Below are 21,670 nucleotides of genomic sequence, written 5' to 3'. Positions count from 1 at the left end.
CCAAGTTGAAGCCTTCAACAAACTCATCTCTGACGACATTAAGAAGAAGATTGAAAGAGCCGGTGGTTTATGGGCAGAAGAATTAGTTCATGTCTTATGGGCCACCCGGACAACAACAAAAGGGGCAACCAGTGAAACCCCATTTCTCATGGTTTACGGTGCTAAAGCCGTCTTGCCCATCAAACATTACGAGCCGACTCTTAGAGTCATTCTTTATGATGAAGAGGCAAATTGGGAGGCCATGCGTCTGGCATTGGACTCCCTCCCAGAGCGCAGGGGCAATGCCGCCTTGCGTCATGAGATATAATGTCTGAGAATGACATACTAGTGGAAAAAAGTCAATTTGTAACGGGTTAATCGTAACGGGCATGTTGTTGCCCGTTACAATAACATCATTCGTAACAGGCAATATTAATGTCCGTTAGAAGAAAATTTCAATCCGCGTAAAAAATGAGTATTTGTAACGGGCAGTAAGGTGTCCATTACAAATAAATACTTATTCGTTACGGGCACCTTATTGCCCGTTACGAATAAATTTTTATTTGTAACGGACAATTACTGACAGTTACAAATACTAAATTATTCGTAACGGACATTTTCTGTCCGTTACAAAAAGTAAAGTCAACACGAGATTGACCAACTTATTTGTAACTGACTTAAATTGTCCTTTATGATTAAATGTTCAAAATTAATAACCCTCAAAACTTTTCAAACCCTAAAAACTTTTCAATCCCCTTTTTTGATTTTCCCTCCCTCATACTCGATCTGCTGTTCCCCATTGAAGCGCAATCTCATCTTCTTGAAGCTCCTTCGCCGGTCCTTTGTTTCTCCGTCGCCGGTCCTCCGTTTCTCCGTCGTCGGGCCTCGTCTCTTCTCCCTTTCTCCTTGCAAGCTCCGGTGGTCGGCTCTTTTTCTTCGTCCCTTCTCCATCCCTTTCTCCCTTACGAGCTCCGGTCACTTGCTCCTCGCCATTTCCGCCGTTTGCTCCGGTGGTTTTCTCCATTCGTTTTCTCAGGTGGTTTTCTGCGGTCGTTTTCTCCGATTGTTTTCTCCGGTCTCCTTTGCAAGCTCTCTTCTCGAAACTCAAGAATCCAGGTATTTTTTTTTTCTTTTTTCTTTTTTGAATTTGAATTTGAATTTGAGCTTGAGTTTTTGATTTTGTTTGTTATGAATTTGAGTGGATTTTTGGATAATTGATGTTGATTTTAGAAGTGGGGAGCCGAGTTGATACCGTGAAGTGGGAAAGTTGGAATTCTTAATTTTATATATTTGTTTGTGAATTATTATATAATAATGAATAAAGAAAGAGTTAATTTGTTTAAGGTTGTTGATTATTGAAATTATCAAATTGATGAAATTTTCTGTTTATTATATAATATAGCTGGTGATGATTGTTGTGAGCTGTATTTGAGGATCACCTGGGTTTTATTGTGACGTTGCAATGATTATATCTGTCTTCGGATTCTCGTATTTGAGGTTCAATTGGGTTTTATTGTGATCTTGCAATGATCGGCATCAAATCGATGTTGTTTATGGCTAGCTGGGTAATGCTTAGGAACAGAATTATTGTTTCTTACGGAGTAAAATCTGTTGGGATTTTAGCATCTGCTATATAACTATATCGTTGTAAAGATTTGAGGATATAATGAGTTCTTGGTAGCCATAGTTTAATGAAAGGGATTTAGGTTACTTGTCTCCTTTTTTTCATTCTAGTTGAATTATAAAAAAAATGCTTCTTTTGTAGAAAATAATTTTCTCATTGTATGGTTAATGAAAGCCTGCGAACGGCTTGGGATTCTTTTCTTACAAACAATTTTAAGGCTTCGAGCAATTTTTCTCCTTTTTTTTGCCGTTGGATTGATGTACCAAAGATGAGAGCTATAACTGCTTGATATTTATGTGACGAATTCCTAAGAATTAGAGGTAGAGGTGAATATTTTTCTCGCATTTGGAAATTTTGAAGTATGTTTTACTTTATATAGATACTTTTAGTGTATAGTTTCATGGTTGGTCTATTTTATTGTATGTGTATAATTTATTTGCATCAAATATCAAATTTTCTTTGTTAGGTAAATAACTCATGTTTATGTGTTTGGTTACTTTTATTTGACATGATTGATCTTGAATGTGTTAATATTTATTATGCATTATATTTTCATATGCCTAGATACCCGTTCAAGATTTACTCATTAGGAGTAAATCTTGAATAGTCCCCGTTTGGGATTGTTCTTGGAATTGTATTCTTACTTAGGATGTAAATGGTTGCTTGTTTTTCGGAAGTAAAGGTAATTTTTTGTTAGCATTCCCTAATTTGTTCTCAGGGTACATATGTAATTAAGAAATTAATTACATCGTGTACTTTGAGAACCATAGGGAAATGCTGCCGAAATTTCCTTAGGGCCGAAAAATGGTCAACCATTTGCTAGTGAGAATACACTTCCAAGGATGGGTTAGGTTGGAGCGATAAGGACCTTTGGAATCATGCATTTGGAATGTGTTGATATGTGATGTTGAATATAATTTGTTTCTTGGGTTTTAATCATACATTTTTGGAAATGGACCGTCGTTGGATGTATAGTGGTTCTCGAACCACACCTGAATACTTAGCCGGGGTTAACGAGTTCTGTAGAATCGCAGTTCAACACCAATGGAGTACACTCGTTGAACAAAGGCTAACCAAAGCAAGACCTATTTTCTGCCCTTGTCATGATTGTAACAATGTGAAGAGGTGGGAAGACATTAAGAAAATAGAGGACCATTTGATTATTCGTGGGTTTATGCTAGACTATACAATATTTGGTATTGGCATGGTGAAAAATTTCCTCCCGCGGATAATTCTTCTATTAACGACTATTAACGACAATGAAGCTGATGAGAGAGAGCCGAATGGTTTTGATGATAATGAAGTGGGTTTTAATGATGATGTTGAGGAAGACAGGATAGAAGAGATGATAGACGGGTTAGGCGATCATGTTAATGAAGATTCTCATATATATGAGAATGTGTCGAAAGCAGCTGAGACACCGTTGTATCCTGGTTGTTCTAAGTATTCCAAGCTTTCTGGGATTTCAAATTTATATAACTTGAAAGCGAAGAGCGGGTGGACCAACACTAGTTTCACTTTGTTGTTGGAAACCCTCTTTAATATGTTTCCAGAAGGAAATGACATTCCTAAGTCGACTTACTATGCGAAGAAGTTGATGTGTCCATTGGGTTTAGAGTACACCAAGATCCATGCATGTCCTAATGATTGTGTGCTGTATCGAAAGGAGAATGCAAAATTGGATGCTTGCCCAAAGTGTGGTGTGTCACGATACAAGCGAGAGGGCTTAAATAAGGATCCCTTGAAGTGGCCACCAGCTAAGGTAGTATGGTATCTTCCTATAATACCAAGGTTGAAGCGCCTGTTCTCAATTAAGGATGAAGCAAAGAAGTTGGTTTGGCATGAAAATGAGAGGAAGAAGGATGGGTTGATCAGACACCCAGCTGATTCGTTGCAATGGAAACACATTGACAAGACATTTCCAGAATTTGGGAAGGAGTCGAGGAACATAAGACTGGCATTAAGTACGGATGGGATGAATCCATTTAGCACTCTTAGTAGTCAACATAGTACATGGCCTGTTCTTCTGTCAATATACAACCTACCTCCTTGGTTGTGCATGAAGCGCAAGTACATCATGTTATCACTTCTAATCCCTGGTCCTAAACAACCTAGCCATGAGATAGATGTTTATTTGGAGCCCCTTATTGACGATTTGAAACTGTTGTGGGATGAAGATGTTGTGACATTTGATGCTCTTTCGGGTACAAATTTCAAATTAAGAGCCATGGTGTTTTGTACTATTAATGACTTTCCTGCATATGGAAATTTGTCAAGGTACGAAGTCAGAGGACAAAAACCATGCCCTATTTGTGAGGATGGCATGCAAATTACACGCTTGAAGCGTTGGGGGAAGAATGTGTACATGCATACCAGACGATCACTTCGTCGAAATCACCCATACAGGAAGATGAGACAACAATTCGACGGGCATGTTGAGAAGGGAGTGAGTCGTGAGCCATTGACAGGAATTGAAGTGTATGAGAAAATTAAAAATGTTAAGACAATCTTCGGTAAGATGCACAGAGAGATACCGAAGAAGGGTGTGTTGTGGAAAAAAGTGTCTAAGTTGTGGGATCTTCCTTATTGGAAGCACTTGTCGGTTCGACATTGTCTTGATGTTATGCACATTGAAAAAAATGTTTGTGAGGCACTAATTGGGACTTTGTTGAATATCAAAGGAAAGATAAAGGATGGTAATAATGTGCGTAGAGACTTGAAGGAAGCCAAAATTCGACCTAAGTTATGGGCTGAGGAAAATAAAGCAACGAAAAAAGCATTTTTGCCCCATGCGTGTTATACATTGTCTAGAGAAGAATAAAGGATCTTTTGTGAGTGTTTGAAAGGAATCAAGGTGCCGACAGGGTATTCGTCGAACATAAGGCGTTTTGTTTCTACTACTGATAAGAAAGTTGTTGGTATGAAGTCCCATGATTTTCATGTGATGATGCAAGTGTTCATGCCAAATTGCACTCCGAGGCCTTTTGCCAAAACATTTTAGGCATGCTATTGTGAAGCTTTGCTTGTTTTTTAATGCAATTTGCAATAAGGTGATAGATCCAAAAACACTCGACGATATGGAATATGATATTGTTGAAACATTATGCAAATTCGAGATGTATTTTCCTCCTTCCTTTTTTGACATAATGACTCACCTTGTTATGCACTTGCCTCATGAGATAAAGGAGTGCGGTCCTGTATTTATGCGTTGGATGTACCCTTATGAGAGGCAAATGGGTACTTTGGCAGATAAGGCAAAGAACAGAGCAAATCCTGAAGGGAGCATCGTGAAAGGGTTCATAGCAGAGGAAGCAGGGAACTATTGTTCAGTATTTTTAGCTAAGGCTAAAGAAATTGGGATTCCGACTTCTCGTCACGAGGGAAGACTTCAAGGAAAGGGTAAAGTAGGTCGGAAATTGGTTAAACCTCCACTTTATCGATATAAGAAAGCCCACCGATTTGTGTTATAAAACCTATCTGCAGTTCATCCATATATTGAAAAACATCTTCATGAGTTGAAAATTCACAATCCCAGGGTCAACTCCTATGCGTTGATGCAGGAGCATAATCACCACTTTGAAGGCCAAGTGAAGCTTGAATTGAGTAGAGATGAGAATGTTTCTGAAACGATCAAGTGGCTTTCACGAGGTCCACAACCACTTGTGTATACTTATGAGGGTTACGATATAAATGGATTTACTTTTGCCACTTGTCGTCAAGATGAAAAAAGTGTGCAACAAAATAGTGGTGTTGTCGTGGTTGCATCTTCTACTGAATACTACGGTGTCATTCAAGAAATCTGGGAGTTGGATTATGTTGATTTCACAATTCCTTTATTTCGTTGCAAATGGGCTGATAACCGTCGTGGTATGAAAACCGATGAGTTATTTGGATTCACCTTGGTTGACTCTAGTCGTTATACTAATGGTGAAGAGCCTTTTGTATTAGCCTTACAATCGAAACAAGTATTCAACATCAAGGATAATATAGATCCGCAATGGGGTGTTGTAGTTGAAGGCAAGAGAAAAATTGTGGGTGTGGAAGATGTTGTGGATGAAGAAGAGTGACCAATTTGATGACATCCCGCCTATAACAATGGGAGTGCAACCTCTACAAGAAGGGGAAGATATTGTTGGTGATGTAGAGTATGATCGTGAGGAAGGGTTAGTGGTTCCTATAACTACAACCAAGGTTTGTGTTATTCTATTCCTTTAACAATAGTATTTTTTTGCAATTAATATTGAATTTATTAAATTGGTATATATCTAAATCATTAACTTCTTTATTGTATAGTATTTACAGTAATATGATTTTATTGTTATGATTTTGATTCTATTCTTGTTAATTTCATTCTTTGTGTAGGTGTAGGCATACTACAATGGAAGAAAGCAGAGATGATCATGATGGACAGGAACAATCTGGTGACATGGATGCCTCCACTTCCCAAGTAAAATCTTCTACAAAAAAGGGACGAGGCCCGTCCAGATCAGTCCAAACAACTACACCCATGTTCCTCGAATTTGATGAGTTTGACATGCCTATTGGAAAGTGGGAATCTGCTTATGGGAAGCAAATTAGTAATTGTGCTCAAAGAGTTAACATTAATGTGAAGGGATATCCGAAGTATGATAAAGTTCAAAAGCAAAACTTGTGGGAGGAGAGTAAGGTAATTACGATATAAATATGGTTTACTGCTCTAAATTTAACGATACTTATAATTAATTATGAATATTAACATTCTCTAATTTTGTAGCGGAAGTTCCACATTTATGATCCCAAGGGTAGTAAAGAGAAGAAGTTCCACGAAGCTGTTGGTGCAAGATTTAGGAAGCACAAGTCTCGGTTAGTTTCACGATTCATTACTAAGGAAACTGCACCTCCGCTTGACTCACCAAGTGCAAACATTAAGCCTTGGGAGCTTTATGAAGGTTACATCACAGAAGAGCAATGGAAAGATTTTGAGAAATATTGCAATACAGATGAATTTAAGGTGTGTAAGATATTCTGAAAGTATTTTTCACATATATACTTTATTTCAACTACAATACTACTTACAATAGCTTTCCATTTTGTAATAGGCTCTGAGTGAAAAAGGCAAGGAAAATGCAAAGAATAATAAGCATCGCCACCATCTAGGCTCCAAGAGTTATGAGAGGGCTCGAGTTGATTGGAGTAATACCAATAGAATTCCAGCAGAATCTTCAACCTCAAGCACCACAGAGTCCACAACAAGCTGTGTAATGACTGAAAAGCTTAAACGGTCTCTTTATTGGATTTTGGCCCGTCAAACTCGTAATGCAGATGGATCGTGGGCTATAGACCCAAAAAATGCCGAAACCCAGCAAAAAGCCAATGCTATTGTAAGTGTTGTTCTAAGTAACCAAGTATAGTTTTTTTTTTTCAGTTACTTGTTTATACTTTTGAGCTGATCAGTGATCAGGCCTTTTCTGTTTATTGCTCATTTCCTGCATTGTTTAATGGGAGGCCTTTTCTGTTTATTGCTCATTTCCTGCTTCCTGCGTTGTTTAATGGGATTTGCTAAAATTGAGGCCTTTTCCGGTCAGTTCTAATCAGTCCCGATCTGTTCTGATCCGTTCCGACCAGTTCTGAAATTATAGTTCTGATCAGTTCTGAAATTACAATTCTGATCAGTTCCGATTAGTTCTAATCTATTGCGGTAAGTTCTGAAATTTCAGTTCTGATCAGTTCCGATCAGTTCTGAAATTTCAGTTCCGATCATTTCTGAAATTTCAGTTCTGATCAGTTCCGATCAGTTCTGAAATTTCAGTTCTGATCAGTTTCGATCAGTTCTGATCCGTTCTGAAATTTCAGTTATGATCAGTTTTGAACAGTTCCGATCAGTTCTGAAATTTCAGTTCTGTAGGGAATAATTTTAAGCCTTAAAAATCCCACTAGCTGGAACCCCACTGTGATCATACACTGAAGTACGGTGGCGTCCAAAAGGGAAGAAGATAGAGCAAAAGAGTCGCCAACAAGTTTTTAAGGAACTTGTAAACCGTTCACGAGGTGAAGGTTACACCCCTTAACGATCCAAGAGATCGCCAACTCCATAAGGTCGTGAACCAAATAAGGGTCCGGGGATGAAGGTACAAATCCAACCTAAAAGAGATTGAACCTGCCCTAATAATAGGCCTCTACTTTATTCTGCTCGTATTCATGTGCACTTTCTGATTAACATACAATCAATAGGATTAACCCTAAACCTGTTTAATCTATGTTGGTTGAATTTAATGCACAAATAAACTATTATTGGTGATCACTTGAATTTAAATCAAATTAGCCCTAACAAGATTGTTAATTATCTTATTAAGCGTGATTGCAAATACCAATTTCCTTTAACCTGCAATAAAAGGTGACCAAGCAATAACAATATAAAATAATATGCATATCAATAAACATAATAAATATCCAACAACCAATCATAATCGTAAATGTTAGAAAGAACATAGGAAGCGTCATACTTTTAATCATGCTTGATATTAAAGATACCCTAGACATGATACTAGGAATATCATAATAACAATATAAACATGATATCTACATCATAATATCAATTAATCAATAAAGTACTTACTTGGATGCCTCGTACCTCTTTCTAATTACAAAATACACACGTTAGTAACTTCAAGGAAAATAATATATCGTTGGAAAGGTCTTTGCAAGCCCCATCCAACTACACCACTATTGGACCCATATCATGGACCAACCAAACTGGATTGGCTGTTTTCTTAAAATAAAGTTTTCAAAAACAGAGAGAAGAGAAAAGAAAAGAAAAGAAAATAAAACTTTCCGCAACACTAAACCTTTCCACACTTTCGTTTCATTCGATTATGATTCGACGTGAAAGGCACTCATCACTGGGTTTGGTTTTGGGGAGACACAAATGGGTGTCTACAGAAGCCCCCACTTTGACTGAGTTTGGAGAAACGCAAGTTTCGAAAACAAAAGTCAAAGTATCGATAGGGACGGAGAATGATTCAGAACGTTCTGCGATCCTAAATCAATCTTATAACGTCGATACCTGCAAAACAATGTTAGTTAAACAGATAACAGAGTTAAGAAACGCGTATCTTGCACCATCGAGCACACGTCTCTGAAAGTAACCGATCTGTTTTGATGACCTCCTGCAAGCTAGAGAACGCCATCCCGCTTGAAAACTGCTACGCCCGTAACTGCTTCCAATATAGAAAATTGCTTCGCCTGAAACTATCCTCCTCCGCAATGATAATACTCCACATCCTAGGGAATACTATCAAAGATTGCTTCTCTTGAAACAATCCTCATCCGCATTAATAACATTCCACGTCCAAGGGAATACTATCGAAGATTGCTTCTCTTGAAACAATCCTCAGTTGTTTGTGACAACTCTCCACAATCTAGGGAACGCCACCTTACCGTTTGTTTTGACGATCTTCCGCAATCTAGGGAACGCCACCTTACCGTTTGTTTTGATGATCTTCCGCAATCTAGGGAACGCCGTCGATCAATGTTGCTACATCTTGAGCCTTTTCTTGAATCATAGTGACAACCTTTCCAATCATAGCGAATGCCGTCGAAGACCGCCCATCTCGTGCTATCTTCTCAAATCTTTGGTGACAACTTCCACAATCTTAGCGAATGTCGTCGAAGACTGCCCATCTCGTGCTATCTTCTCAAATCTTTGGTGACAACTTCCACAATCTTAGCGAATGCCGTCGAAGACTGCCCATCTCGTGCTATCTTCTCAAATCTTGGGTGACAACTTCCACAATCTTAGCGAATGCCGTCGAAGACTGCCCATCTCGTGTTATCTTCTCAAATCTGTGACAACTTCCACAATCTTAGAGAATGCCGTCGAAAATAAATTTACTTGAAGTCATCCTCAATTGATGCGATAATTTCCCCAACGGAAAAATACCGAAGACCAACACTTGTCGATCTTTAAAGCTCGCTCGAACTTTTCTTCCGCTATGCCTGTACGTCGGCGCTCTAGTTGTTTTGAACCTATACGTCGATGTCCTTTTGCGAATGAACCAGTATGTCGGTGCCTTTTGTTAATGAGCCAATTCTTAGGCGCCTTAAGCTAAGTGAGACGATCTTTCATCAGGTCGATCACTTATTTGCTGCTGTAACCAAATCGACTACTCAATCATGTCAATATTGCTTATAGGGGCTAACTGGCGTACCAAGGAACCCAAAATATATTGCAGAAGGCTAGCACAACCCCAACAGGTGGCTGGCTGCTTTGGCGTCGCTGAAAATCAATCAGCGCCAAACATATGGCATTAGCGCCAGGCACTGGAATTGGTGTCTGGCGCCAAGCACAGAAAGTGACGCCAATGTCTAGGGACTGGCGCCGGCACGGATTCTTCTTTAAATTCAGTTTGCCGTTTTATTTCTTACTCTGTTCGTTGCGAACGCTGCGATAGGGTTTTCCCTGTTGTGCTGCACCTGTATTTATTTTAACTATAGAACTTTTCCAATCTCTTTAATCATCTTAGGGTTGACCTAAGGTTTAGCATTGCTTGACTCATCGACTTGACACGACTCAAGGTATAAACTTGACTCGCTGTGATTGACTCGAGGTTGACTCGACTCAAAGTGAAAAGACACGTGTGACTCAAATCAAAGTGATATGGCATGACATGACTCGTGTGTGCATTGTAATGTGATCGTGCGACTCGAAAAAAAATGCAAAAAAGCAAAAATCTTCCGTCATTTTTGTGGAGGGTACCGACTTTCTCCCGAAAAAGAAAAACGCGAAAAAGAATCAAAAGTGAAGTTTGAAGATGCATGTTGAATGAGCTTAGTCAAATGTTGTTTGATGCTATCTCTCAAGGTGCAAGGATTAATTCATCCTAGGCTATCTCAACTGTTGACTCCATAATGAAAGTATTTGGGTGACTTAGGCACGGAGGCTAAGCACTTCATACTTTGTGATGCAATGATGATTATGAGTGATGAGCGATAAGGCATGCTTCAATGTTGTGTTAAGATTTCATGACAAAGGGTTCCTAAGGGAAAGACTATTTGGTCATGTATCTGTGCGGTGTGTGAAAGTGACACTAAAGCTAGGCCGCAAGAGCTAAGTGTGTGGAAAAATATTATTGTTAGAAGAGCCAAATAATGGTGACTCTTAGGCTAGGCAAGCTAATGATATAAGGATCAAGCCCCCAAGTCTAGCTCTAAACGAATAGGGATGATCATAGGGAATTCCTTGATATGATCATGGTGCAAGTGTGTGAATGTGAATATGAATGCATGTTTATTACGACCGCACCTCGATGTGAGGTTGCCTACGTATCCGTTAGGAATCAGGCCGAACGTAGCTCTAGCCGGACCTCGCACAAGTGTGTGTACCTCAAAAAGTCTTTTAAGGGTTGTAACGTGGTTAGGCTAAAGGATTGAAGAAGAAGGGGATAAAGGCTCAAGACCCTAGATAAGCCCCCAAGGTGTGCAACCTCGCTTTTGAATCTTTGTATTTTCATGCTTGAATTTCTATTCTTTTTTAGCTCTTTTTGCTTTAGCATTTTTTTTATTTTTATAAGTGTGGGCAATCTCGATCATGCGGTCTATCACTCACTTGGCATTCATGTTTCTCAGGCACGGTACCGATCACTTGATAAGAGACGCAATTTGAGACGTGTTCTTATCGAAGATATTTTCATATCAAAGACATTGGAACACTTGCCCTTTTGTACACTTGTTTTCGTTTTTTATTATTGCTTATTTTTTGCTATTGCTTCCTTCTGAATTTGCTCAAGCTCTTTTAGAATTGCATAAGTTGCACGCCATCCCATCCCAAGGTTAGGTAGATGTAGGTTGAAAAAAGAAGGGTCTATCGTTAGACGAGGCTCAAAGTGGTTTATGAAGAAAGGATGTGTAAATTGAAAGGCGAAAGGAGATATGATGTGGCTACAAGGGGTGCCTCAAATCATTGGTATACCTTGTGCTTAGCTCGACATGGATTTTTTTTTTTATGCAATATAATGAAATGATCATATTCAAGGAAATAATGCTCATTTTATTAAAAAGGGAAAAAGGAAAAAATCCTATTAATCTAAAAGAAAAGAAAAGGTGCCTATGCTAGACTTATTGGGGAAAGGAAAAGAAGAAGAAATAGAAAAAGAGGTCACGAAATCTTGTCGTTGCAGCTCGCCTCTTGTCTTGTGTCATTTGCTTCATCATCACCCAGTCTTCTTGTTAACTGGAGGCATGGGAAGCTTGTTATTATCAATCAAATGTTGGATAGCCTCCTTTAGCTTCCAACAGCTCTCAGTAGTATGACCCCTACCTTGATGGTACTTGCAGTGTTCGTCTGGATTCCAACTTGGCAATCTCTTTTCAGGTGCGGGATCTTGAATAGGTCCAATGGGAGTAATGAGTCCTTTGGCATGGAGTCGATCGAAGGTAGTATCGTAACTCATCCCAATGGGGGTGAAGTCTTTCCTTAGTTGCTTTTTAGATCCTTGGTTATCTATGGCTAAAACTTCACTGAGATCAAAGGTACTAACATTGTTACTAGAGTGGGCGTTTTCGGAAGAAGAAGGATTGTCGTTCTTCTTTCCTTTCCAGCCACCGTGGTTACTATTGTTAGTAGCTTTTTGCTTTGCAAGGTCATCTTTGATTTCAATTCCGATGTCATAAACGGCCTTGAAAGTATTCAAATTATGTTGATATTTTAGGTGCTTCGAATACTTTTCTTGGAGATTCTTAATAAACATCCTCACAGATTCTTTTTCGGTGGGGACCTCAATCATCTTGGCGGAAGTTTCCCTCCACTTATTAAAGAAAGAAGTAAAGCCTTCATTTTCTTTTTGTCTTAGTATCTCAAGTTGTCTATGATCGGTTTCAACTTGGATATTGCACTTGTACCTATCAACGAAAGCGTTTGCTATTGATTCCCAAGTAGAGGTTTTCTCCTTGTCAAGGGAGAAAAACCATTGTTGGCAAACGCTTTTAAGAGATAGTGAGAACAGAGTGGGGAAAACCTTCTTATCGATACCCTTAATGGTCATTATAGTTTCAAAAGCTCTTAGATGGAAGTAAGGGTTATCTGTTGCCTTGAATTTAGGGACGTCAGTGGCGTTGAACTTATGCGGAAGAAGTTCTTTGTCCAGCGAGACCCCTTGCGAACTCATGCCCTGAAATTTATAGTCACTAGATAACTTGCTCAGACTCTCTTGCATGAGGTCCATCTGTTGTTGCTTCACGGGATCATCAACCTTAAGTGTGAGGAGCTTCAGTGTTTCAGTCATGGTAACCAATTGGTTCCTAAGCTCATTGACTTCTTCTTAAGTTGCCATTATCTTCTTAGCCTTCCTCTTTTGACGAATCAGTTTATCAAAAAGCGAGACTTGAATAAAGAGGTTGTCCTTGATTAATCGCCCTTCTCTCCTCGACCAAGTACTGTAGAAAAGGAATTTGGGGATACTTATTGTTAATTATTTGACTCAAACTTTATTCAACATGCAATGGATGGAGGAGGTGAAGAAAGATGGAAGAATGTGAAGAAAGATTTAGATGGAGGGATATGAAGAATTAGGAGTAGAATGTACCCCAACTCAAATGACGGAAAAAGACCGACTTATGCATGAACCTAAGACATGGCCATGGTGATGTGTACTCAAAGTGTGTGCTAAGACTAGTGAGTGTAGGTGACATGTTGAGACTCGTGTCATGACCATGTGGCTAGACTATGTGACCAAGACTCGATTAATGACTTGACAAAGTGTTATTGACAGCAAAAATTAACCGAATTAATTAGCAAACTGGTTAATTAGACCCTAGGTGATGACTCGACAAATAATCCGAACTGTCGGCCAAGCGACAGGACTGGCGTCACAATATGGTGATTGGCGCCAGACTTTTTAGTAAATATCTAGCGCTACACACCATACAGTGGCGCTACAGCTCAGACTTTGGCACCAACATTGGAGCTTTGGTCTGGGACTGTTTTCGGTATTATTAATCAGTTGGGGTATGCCTAAAGTCGTACTAGGTCAATTCCGATTAAAAGAAGAAAAAACTTTATTGACTCAAATTAATTAATTAATTAATTAGGCAAAGTTCTTTAAGTCATTAATTATAATCTCAACACAAATCAACAAACGGTTAAGAGGAACATAGAATATATGTGCACAACAAATAATGCACAATTAGTCAAGTAGGCACAATATGATGCAATGAGTTCGCAACCTAACCATGGCGCTAGTTCTCTAAAGTTCGGGATATGGTTTTGTCAAATAGGGTCCATGGTTAATTGTTCAGATGCACCGCGTAGAAGCCTAACCGTGAAGGGTTAACGCGTGTGGATAGAACACCGCGAGTTTTTTAGAAAAAAAAAAAAACTCACTTCCATGGTTTGGTGAATTCAACATCTCAGATGTACCCTTTGTTGCCAGGAGCGTTCAATCGGGTAGATAGAGCATGAATTCCCAGAGGGTTATGTCCATATGTAGAACACATATGGGTTTCAGAAAAATGAGAAAAAATTCAATCAGGAAGTAGGATCGAGCAAACAATACGAAAAACCGGTCGAAATTAGAACGCATATTTCTGGCTCGGTATTGGGGGAAACTGGCGCCAGCAAACAGAGACTGGCGCCAACTGTTAACTGTAGCGCCTGGCGCCAATACTGGCGTCTGGCGCTACGGCAAAAAGTGTGGCGCCAAGCTCTGGCCCCCGACGCTACTTCCCACATGCCTCAGCAGCTTTCTGTGCTCAATAAAATCATCCAGTTTCGCGCGGTGTTATTTCAGTCCTAGTTGTGAAAGACATTTCTCAAATTTCCTACATGTAAAATCCTATGTTTTTGACTCATTACGGATGGTCTTTCTAATGAGAACCTTTTTATGCATATGACAATAATGTTAATCAAAATTACGCACATGAAATACTTAGAACTTTTCGAGTCTCATCCACTCATTCTAAATCATTGCCGAAACAAATTTAGGAATTAAAATAGAAATCCTCCCCAGTGGAGTCGCCAAAAACTGTAGGGAATAATTTCAAGCCTTAAAAATCCCACTAGATCGAACCCCACTGTGATCATACACTAAAGTACGGTGGCGTCCAAAAGGGAAGAAGATAGAGCAAAAGAGTCGCCAACAAGTTTTTAAGGAACTTGTAAACCGTTCACGAGGTGAAGGTTACACCCCTTAACGATCCAAGAGATCGCCAACTTCACAAGGTCATGAACCAAATAAGGGTCCGGGGATGAAGGTACAAATCCAACCTAAAAGAGATTGAACCTGCCCTAATAATAGGCCTCTACTTTATTCTACTCGTATTCATGTGCGCTTTCTGATTAACATACAATTAATAGGATTAACCCTAAACCAGTTTAATCTATGTTGGTTGAATTTAATGCACAAATAAACTATTATTGGTGATCACTTGAATTTAAATCAAATTAGCCCTAACAAGATTGTTAATTATCTTATTAAGCGTGATTGCAAATACCAATTCCCTTTAACCTGCAATAAAAGGTGATCAAGCAATAACAATATAAAATAATATGCATATCAAGCAACATAATAAATATCCAACAATCAATCATAATCGTAAATGTTAGAAAGAACATAGGAAGCATCATACTTTTAATCATGCTTGATATTAAAGATACCCTAGACATGATACTAGGAATATCATAATAACAATATAAACATGATATCTACATCATAATATCAATTAATCAATAAAGTACTTACTTGGATGCCTCGTACCTCTTTCTAATTACAAAATACACACGTTAGTAACTTCAAGGAAAATAATATATCGTTGGAAAGGTCTTTGCAAGCCCCATCCAACTACACCACTATTGGACCCATATCATGGACCAACCAAACTGGATTGACTGTTTTCTTAAAATAAAGTTTTCAAAAACAGAGAGAAGAGAAAAGAAAAGAAAAGAAAATAAAACTTTCCGCAACACTAAACCTTTCCACACTTTCGTTTCATTCGATTATGATTCGACGTGAAAGGCACTCATCACTGGGTTTGATTTTGGGGAGACACAAATGGGTGTCTACAAGTTCTGATTAGTTGTTGCTTGCTTAGTTGTTGTTAACCATGCATACAGAAAAAGGCAAGGACCTGTGGATTTGTGATGGTGTTAATACTTAGTATGTCATTTTGAAGATTTTGAAGGAAACTCCCAATTGAGAAACACTGGGGGCACTAACTTTTAGCTTTTTAAATTATGTGTGCATATGCTTCCATAGGATAGACTAATTTTAAATATTCCCAGCTAATGTTTTAGAGATAACACTTGATGTTGGAAGAGTAGTTACTTTGTTTCATGCCATAAGTGATCAATATTGACATCAGGCCTCTGCCATACACTCTAATAAAGGCATGCCAACCAGGCAACTTTACTTGCAATCCAATTTGCAGCACAGATAGGCATTCATTAGCTCATGAATCATGTTTGAATTTATGCATTGGATTTTATGTTATACATTGAGATATGAACATTGAGATTATTATATATCCCCTACTTTCGGTCCTGGCTCCTGTTTGCACTCTTCTCCTTTGTTTCTCCTTATTTGATTACTTACTTCTACTATATTCTCTGTTTTCCCTATGTTCCCCTCTATCCCTAATCTGAATGTGGCTCACCATGTCGTAGTAGTGGTAAGTATCTTTCTTAATGCAAATAATCAAGTCCAGCAATCATGTCATAAGCTCTTCTGAAATTTTAGTTCCGATCAGTTTTGATCAGTTCTGAAATTTTAGTTCCGATCAGTTCTGAAATTTCAGTTCTGATCAGTTCCGATCAGTTCTGAAATTTCAGTTCCGATCAGTTCTGAAATTTCAGTTCCAATCAGTTCTGAAATTCAGTTTCAATCAATTCCGATCACATCTGGAATTTCAGTTCCGATCATTTCTGAAATTTCAGTTCTGATCAGTTCTGAAATTTCAGTTCCGATCAGTTCTGAAATTTCAGTTCTGATCAGTACTGATCACTTTCGATCAGTTTTGAAATTTCAGTTCCGATGAGTTCTGAAATTTCAGTTCTGATCAGTTCCGATCACTGAAATTTTAGTTCCGATCAGTTCTGAAATTTCAGTTCCAATCAGTTCTGAAATTTCAGTTCCGATCAATTCCGATCAGTTCTGAAATTTCAGTTCCGATCAGTTCTGAAATTTCAGTTCCAATCAGTTCTGAAATTTCAGTTCCGATCAATTCCGATCAGTTCTGAAATTTCAGTTCCGATCAGTTCTGAAATTTTAGTTCTGATCAATTCTGAAATTTCAGTTCCGATCAGTTCTGAAATTTCAGTTCTGATCACTTCCGATCAGTTCTGAAATTTCAGTTCCGATCACTTTCGATCAGTTCTGAAATTTCAGTTCTGATCAGTTCCGATCAGTTATGTTCACTTCTATGCTATATATGCTGTAGACTACAAGTCTATTTATGGATATCATTTTTTTTCAATTCAGGTTCTTGTTCTGCCATATCTTATATATGTTTTTTTTTAATAGTTGGAAAACTTGCAAAAGAATGATGAAGGAAACAATTCAAGTGATGCTATTGGTATGGATGCCCTCGACAAGGCTTTAGGAAAAAGGGATCACCGCGGGCATGTAAAAGCACTAGGAAGGTGTGGGTTTGGAGTTAGTCACACACAAGTATTTGGGAAGGGATACAAAAAGGGTAAATCATCCGGCCAAGGTGGATGCTCATTAGAAGAGTTAGAATCAATGAAAGCTACCCTAACTCAAGAATTTGAGGCGAGGCTAGAAGAAAAGGTTGAAGAGAAGCTTCAAGAGAGGATCGAAGAGAGGTTGGAACAACGGGTGGCAATGGAGGTGAAAGCTTATCTCGCCAATTTACTACCACAGATGACCAGTGACGTGTAGGCATTTCAAGGAATGCAAGTGATGACGAACATGGAGGCAACACAAAGCCCTCGTGTAATAGAGGTATATGTCTTTAACTAATACTAAAGATATGACTTTACATGGTTAACATGTATAATATTGATCGAGTTTTTTGTAATATGTAGGTAGCCACTAAATGTCGCCTAGCATTGAAAGATGAGTCCAATCAAAATTTAGTGGTTGTGGCAGATAGAACGGTATATCCTGTTACCGGTGAAGTTACGCACAACCTGAAGATGTTACCTGATCATTACAGGGTTAGTGTGGACAACCCTTATCCCGACTGTGCCTTCCTCGATATACCGGTACCGTCTCCCGATGGTGTGACTAAGTTGGGAAAAGCCAAGTCTTCCTTTGTACTATGGCCTATAGACATGGTTTTTTTTGAAGAGGAGGTATATTCTCCTACTATTAACATTAAATCCCATCATTTTTGTATACTTTATCTAGACTAATATTCATCTATTTGTAAAGGTTTCACCATCGCCCAAAAAGAAGCATAGATCTCGCCAAAGCAAAGAAGGGGACGATAGTTGTGGTGTGAAATCAAGGCAATCTACCATCAAACCCACAAAATTCCTACCACTTGAAGATAAAATTGTCGATACTTTTGGCGAGGGGTGTGAGTTGTTGTATTGGTTAATGAATTCTGATGATGCAAAGTATGATACAACATCGGTACTTTTAAAGGCCTCGATGTTTAATTTTGATAGTGACAAACAGATATGGGTAACCGCTACCGATGTACGTGAATTTCTAAGAGGATCGTGGGCTAATGTTTCATTGATTCATGTTTATATCATGTAGGTTACTTAATCTTCCTTTACTTTGGTTTTATATTCACTATAGTAATATTTTTAATGCTATAATGCTGAATTTTTTGCTTTCTATGTCTTTATCATGTAGGTATTTAGTAGACAACTTCATCGACCTTTTCAACAGGACTGAGATCACATTCTTTTGTCCTCAACTCATTTCTGAATCTTCAATTGAGAATGATTACCTTGAAACTTATACATATGTGAAGAATACATTTTTGCATGAAGTAAGAAAGACGGGTAAACGTTGCTAATTCATCGTGGCTCCATATGTCGCAAGGTTCAAAATATGTTTTTTATATTGCCACTAAATTGAAATTCATACAAATGGAGGTAAATACACTACTCACCCCATATTGTTATACATTGTTCACTTTGAAAACAAAATTTTTAACTATTTGTTATATATACTAGTGTGCTCAACAATAAGGAGGCGTTGAATGTGGCTACTACATTATGAGATACATGTATGAGATTGTTACTTCTCACTTGGAGTGCAAAGGTGTCTTAGAAGGGTTAGTAGTTTTTTTTTTGCAAATTTTGAAACCTTTTTAGCTCTATACGCTCCCAAGAGTAAGATAATGGTCAATTGTTATTGATTTCAATTCATAAAAACCAAAATATAAGGTAATTAAGGATGTTTAGTGTTATATGTGTTAATTTGAACAAATAATTGAAATATGGGAAAGGTAGAAGTCCCTTAGACAATTTTGAAGCGTTTTTGGCTCTATACGCTCCCAAGAGTGAGATAATGGTCAATTTTCATTGATTTCAATTCATAGAAACCAAAATATAAGGTAATTAAGGATGTTTAGTGTTATATTGTGTTAATTCACTAATACATGAAAGATGGGAAAGGTAGAAGTCCCTTAGGCAATTTTTAAGCCTTTTTGGCTCTATACGCTCCTAAAAGTGAGTAAATGGTCAATTTTCATTGATTTCAATTCATCGAAACCAAAATATAAGGTAATTAAGGATGTTATGTGTTATATTGTGTTAATTTGAACAAATACTTGAAAGATGGGAAAGGTAGAAGTCCCTTAGACAATTTTGAAGCGTTTTTGGCTCTATAAGCTCCCAAGAGTGAGATAATGGTCAATTTTCATTGATTTCAATTCATAAAAACCAAAATATAAGGTAATTAAGGATGTTTAGTATTATATTGTGTTAATTTAAACCAATACATGAAAGATGGGGAAAGGTAGAAGTCCCTTAGGCAATTTTGAAGCCTTTTTGGCTCTATACGCTCCCAAGAGTGAGATAGTGGTCAATTTTCATTGATTTCAATTCATAGAAACCAAAAAATAAGATAATTAAGGATTTTATGTGTTACATTGTGTTAATTTGAACCAATACTTGAAAGATGGGAAAGATAGAAGTCCTTTAGCACAATTTTGAAGCCTTTTTGGCTCTATATGCTCCTAAAAGTGAGTAAATGTTAACTTTTTATTGATTTCAACTCATAGAAATCAAAATATAAGTCAATTAAGGATGTTATGTGTTTTGTTTCTATATTATGAGTTTTATTTCTATAATTTGGTTCATCACATTTATTCTAATGATTTGTTTTTATTATGGATTGTTTTTATTTTGTAACCTCTTTCATATGTTTTTTTTTTCAATAGGATTTTTGTCCAAGGACCGCCGCGTATGATGTTGACGAGTTGAATGTGGTTCGAGAACAATGGGCGCAATACTTTAGAAGTAAATATTTATTGAATGCATAACTATTAGCTTAGGTAGAACAACGTAATATTTTTAGTGTTGTTGTATATGTTGGATAAATTTATACAAGTTTTTATTTGTAATGTGTTACTACTTCAGTTTTTATATTACGTCGTATTAATTTTTACGAAAGATTGTTCGGTATAATTGCTTATTTACAGGAACAGGTATATTATAACAGGTTTTAATTAATATATATTAATTATATATAAAGACATGCTGTCGAAATTAAATAAAATGAAAATTTAATTTAATAATTATTTGTAACGGGCAGCAAAATTGTCAGTTACAAATAACCAGTTATTCGTAACGGGCACTTTTGTTGCCCGTTACAAATAAGTGTTAAATTATATACAATAAAACTCTATTCGTAACGGACACTTAAGATGTCAGTTACGAATAATCACTTATTTGTAACGGGCGTTTTAGGTATCCGTTACGAATAAGGACTTATTTAAATACAAAAAAAATTTATTCGTAACTGACATTTCAGATGTCCGTTACGGATAACCCCTTATTCGTAACTAACATTTAAAATGTCCGTTACGAATAATGGGTTATTCGTAACGGACATCTGAAATGTCAGTTACGAATAATGGGTTATTCGTAACGGACATCTGAACTGTCCGTTACGAATAATGAGTTATTCGTAACGAACAGTGCCTGTTACGAATAACAATGGCCATCCGTAGCTGCCGCATACGTAACGGACGCTGCCCGTTACGGATTGCCCCTTTTTGCCCGTTACGGATGAGGTTTTTTCCACTAGTGACAAGAGCCTACAACAAGAAAGTACACAAGCGCCCTGAGAAAGTTGGTGACTTTGTGTTACAAAAAATGGAAGCAACCGGTAGGGCCAATGAGCTTGGAAAGCTAACTCCCAATTGGGAAGGCCCCTACCGGATCTATGAGGAAGTTAGAGACGGCACCTATCGCCTGGAAACTCTAGACAGCAGACGCCTGCCTAGGACTTGGAATGTAGACAATCTGAAAAAGTACTACTTCTGAGTTGTAAATTTTTGTAAACAAGAAGTCTATTAATGAGAAATCGCTTTATGTTTTCAATTATTTTGTTTCCTTTTTTAATTTTAAAATCGTCTGGGCAATGCTCAGACGACCCAATTGTTAAACCGTCTAAGTGACATGAGGCCACTGGCCAGATAACTAAACTAGGCACAAAAACGCTAAGTGGCTATACAGCCGGTCTCAACCTAGATTAGAGGCCTATGGCTGGATGGTTGTTTGTTTCATAAATTCGCCTATCCCAACACGGACAATGGCGTCCGGCGACTCCCCTCCGGGTGCAATCGTCGCAGAGAGCAGCCTACTTGTTTGCTCTACGTACCTATGCAGACGACAAAGATTGAACTACCTAATTGGTAAACTCATACCAGAACTGTCTAAAGAACGACTAAGTTTTCGGATCACCGGATGTCCTAAGACATCAGTCGGTGATCGGCTAAAGTTCTTGCTTAGGCTTTTCATTCTAAATTGCACAGACTCTCCCATTGGGGCACAAAGAGTTGTGTAATGGCTATACAACCGTCTTGAAAAAGTGATGAGGTCAATAGCCGGATGGTTGTTTGCCCTGCGAAAGCATGCAAGCGGCAAAAATTGAACGACCTCATTAGTTAACT

The 21,670-nt window shown here is 38.0% G+C and overlaps 1 protein-coding gene across 4 annotated transcripts; it reads left to right on the top strand.

Annotated features, from left to right (window-relative positions):
* Window positions 1-633: 633 nt before the first annotated feature.
* On the top strand, window positions 634-20,160 carry LOC110695510. 4 transcript variants are annotated; one of them, XM_021872736.1, is made up of 11 exons: window positions 634-1,095; window positions 5,966-6,269; window positions 6,357-6,593; window positions 6,682-6,963; window positions 17,092-17,532; window positions 17,616-17,885; window positions 17,965-18,112; window positions 18,214-18,293; window positions 18,397-18,641; window positions 18,723-18,823; window positions 19,934-20,160. In XM_021872736.1, the coding sequence occupies exons 1-5, from the start codon at window positions 671-673 to the stop codon at window positions 17,467-17,469; spliced, it is 1,626 nt and encodes a 541-aa protein (XP_021728428.1). In that variant the 5' UTR covers window positions 634-670; the 3' UTR covers window positions 17,470-17,532; window positions 17,616-17,885; window positions 17,965-18,112; window positions 18,214-18,293; window positions 18,397-18,641; window positions 18,723-18,823; window positions 19,934-20,160. The 4 variants fall into 4 exon arrangements, with proteins under 4 accessions (XP_021728428.1, XP_021728429.1, XP_021728430.1 ...); XM_021872737.1 differs by having other exon boundaries at window positions 18,204-18,293; XM_021872739.1 differs by lacking the exon at window positions 634-1,095 and adding an exon at window positions 5,705-5,794.
* Window positions 20,161-21,670: the final 1,510 nt, after the last annotated feature.

This window comes from Chenopodium quinoa, unplaced genomic scaffold (assembly GCF_001683475.1).
Source record: "Chenopodium quinoa cultivar QQ74 unplaced genomic scaffold, ASM168347v1, whole genome shotgun sequence".
Taxonomy (NCBI): domain Eukaryota; kingdom Viridiplantae; phylum Streptophyta; class Magnoliopsida; order Caryophyllales; family Amaranthaceae; genus Chenopodium; species Chenopodium quinoa.
The sequence above is the reverse complement of the archived record's forward strand: the minus strand, read 5'-3'. Positions and strand labels throughout refer to the sequence as shown.

Excerpts from the sequence above, each read along its gene's own strand:
- LOC110695510 (XM_021872738.1), top strand. The coding sequence starts at position 671 with ATGATTAAATGTTCAAAATTAATAACCCTCAAAACTTTTCAAACCCTA. Across the intron at positions 6,270-6,356 it reads ACTTGTGGGAGGAGAGTAAG|CGGAAGTTCCACATTTATGA; the intron begins GTAATTACGATA and ends CTAATTTTGTAG. Across the intron at positions 6,594-6,681 it reads GCAATACAGATGAATTTAAG|GCTCTGAGTGAAAAAGGCAA; the intron begins GTGTGTAAGATA and ends ATTTTGTAATAG.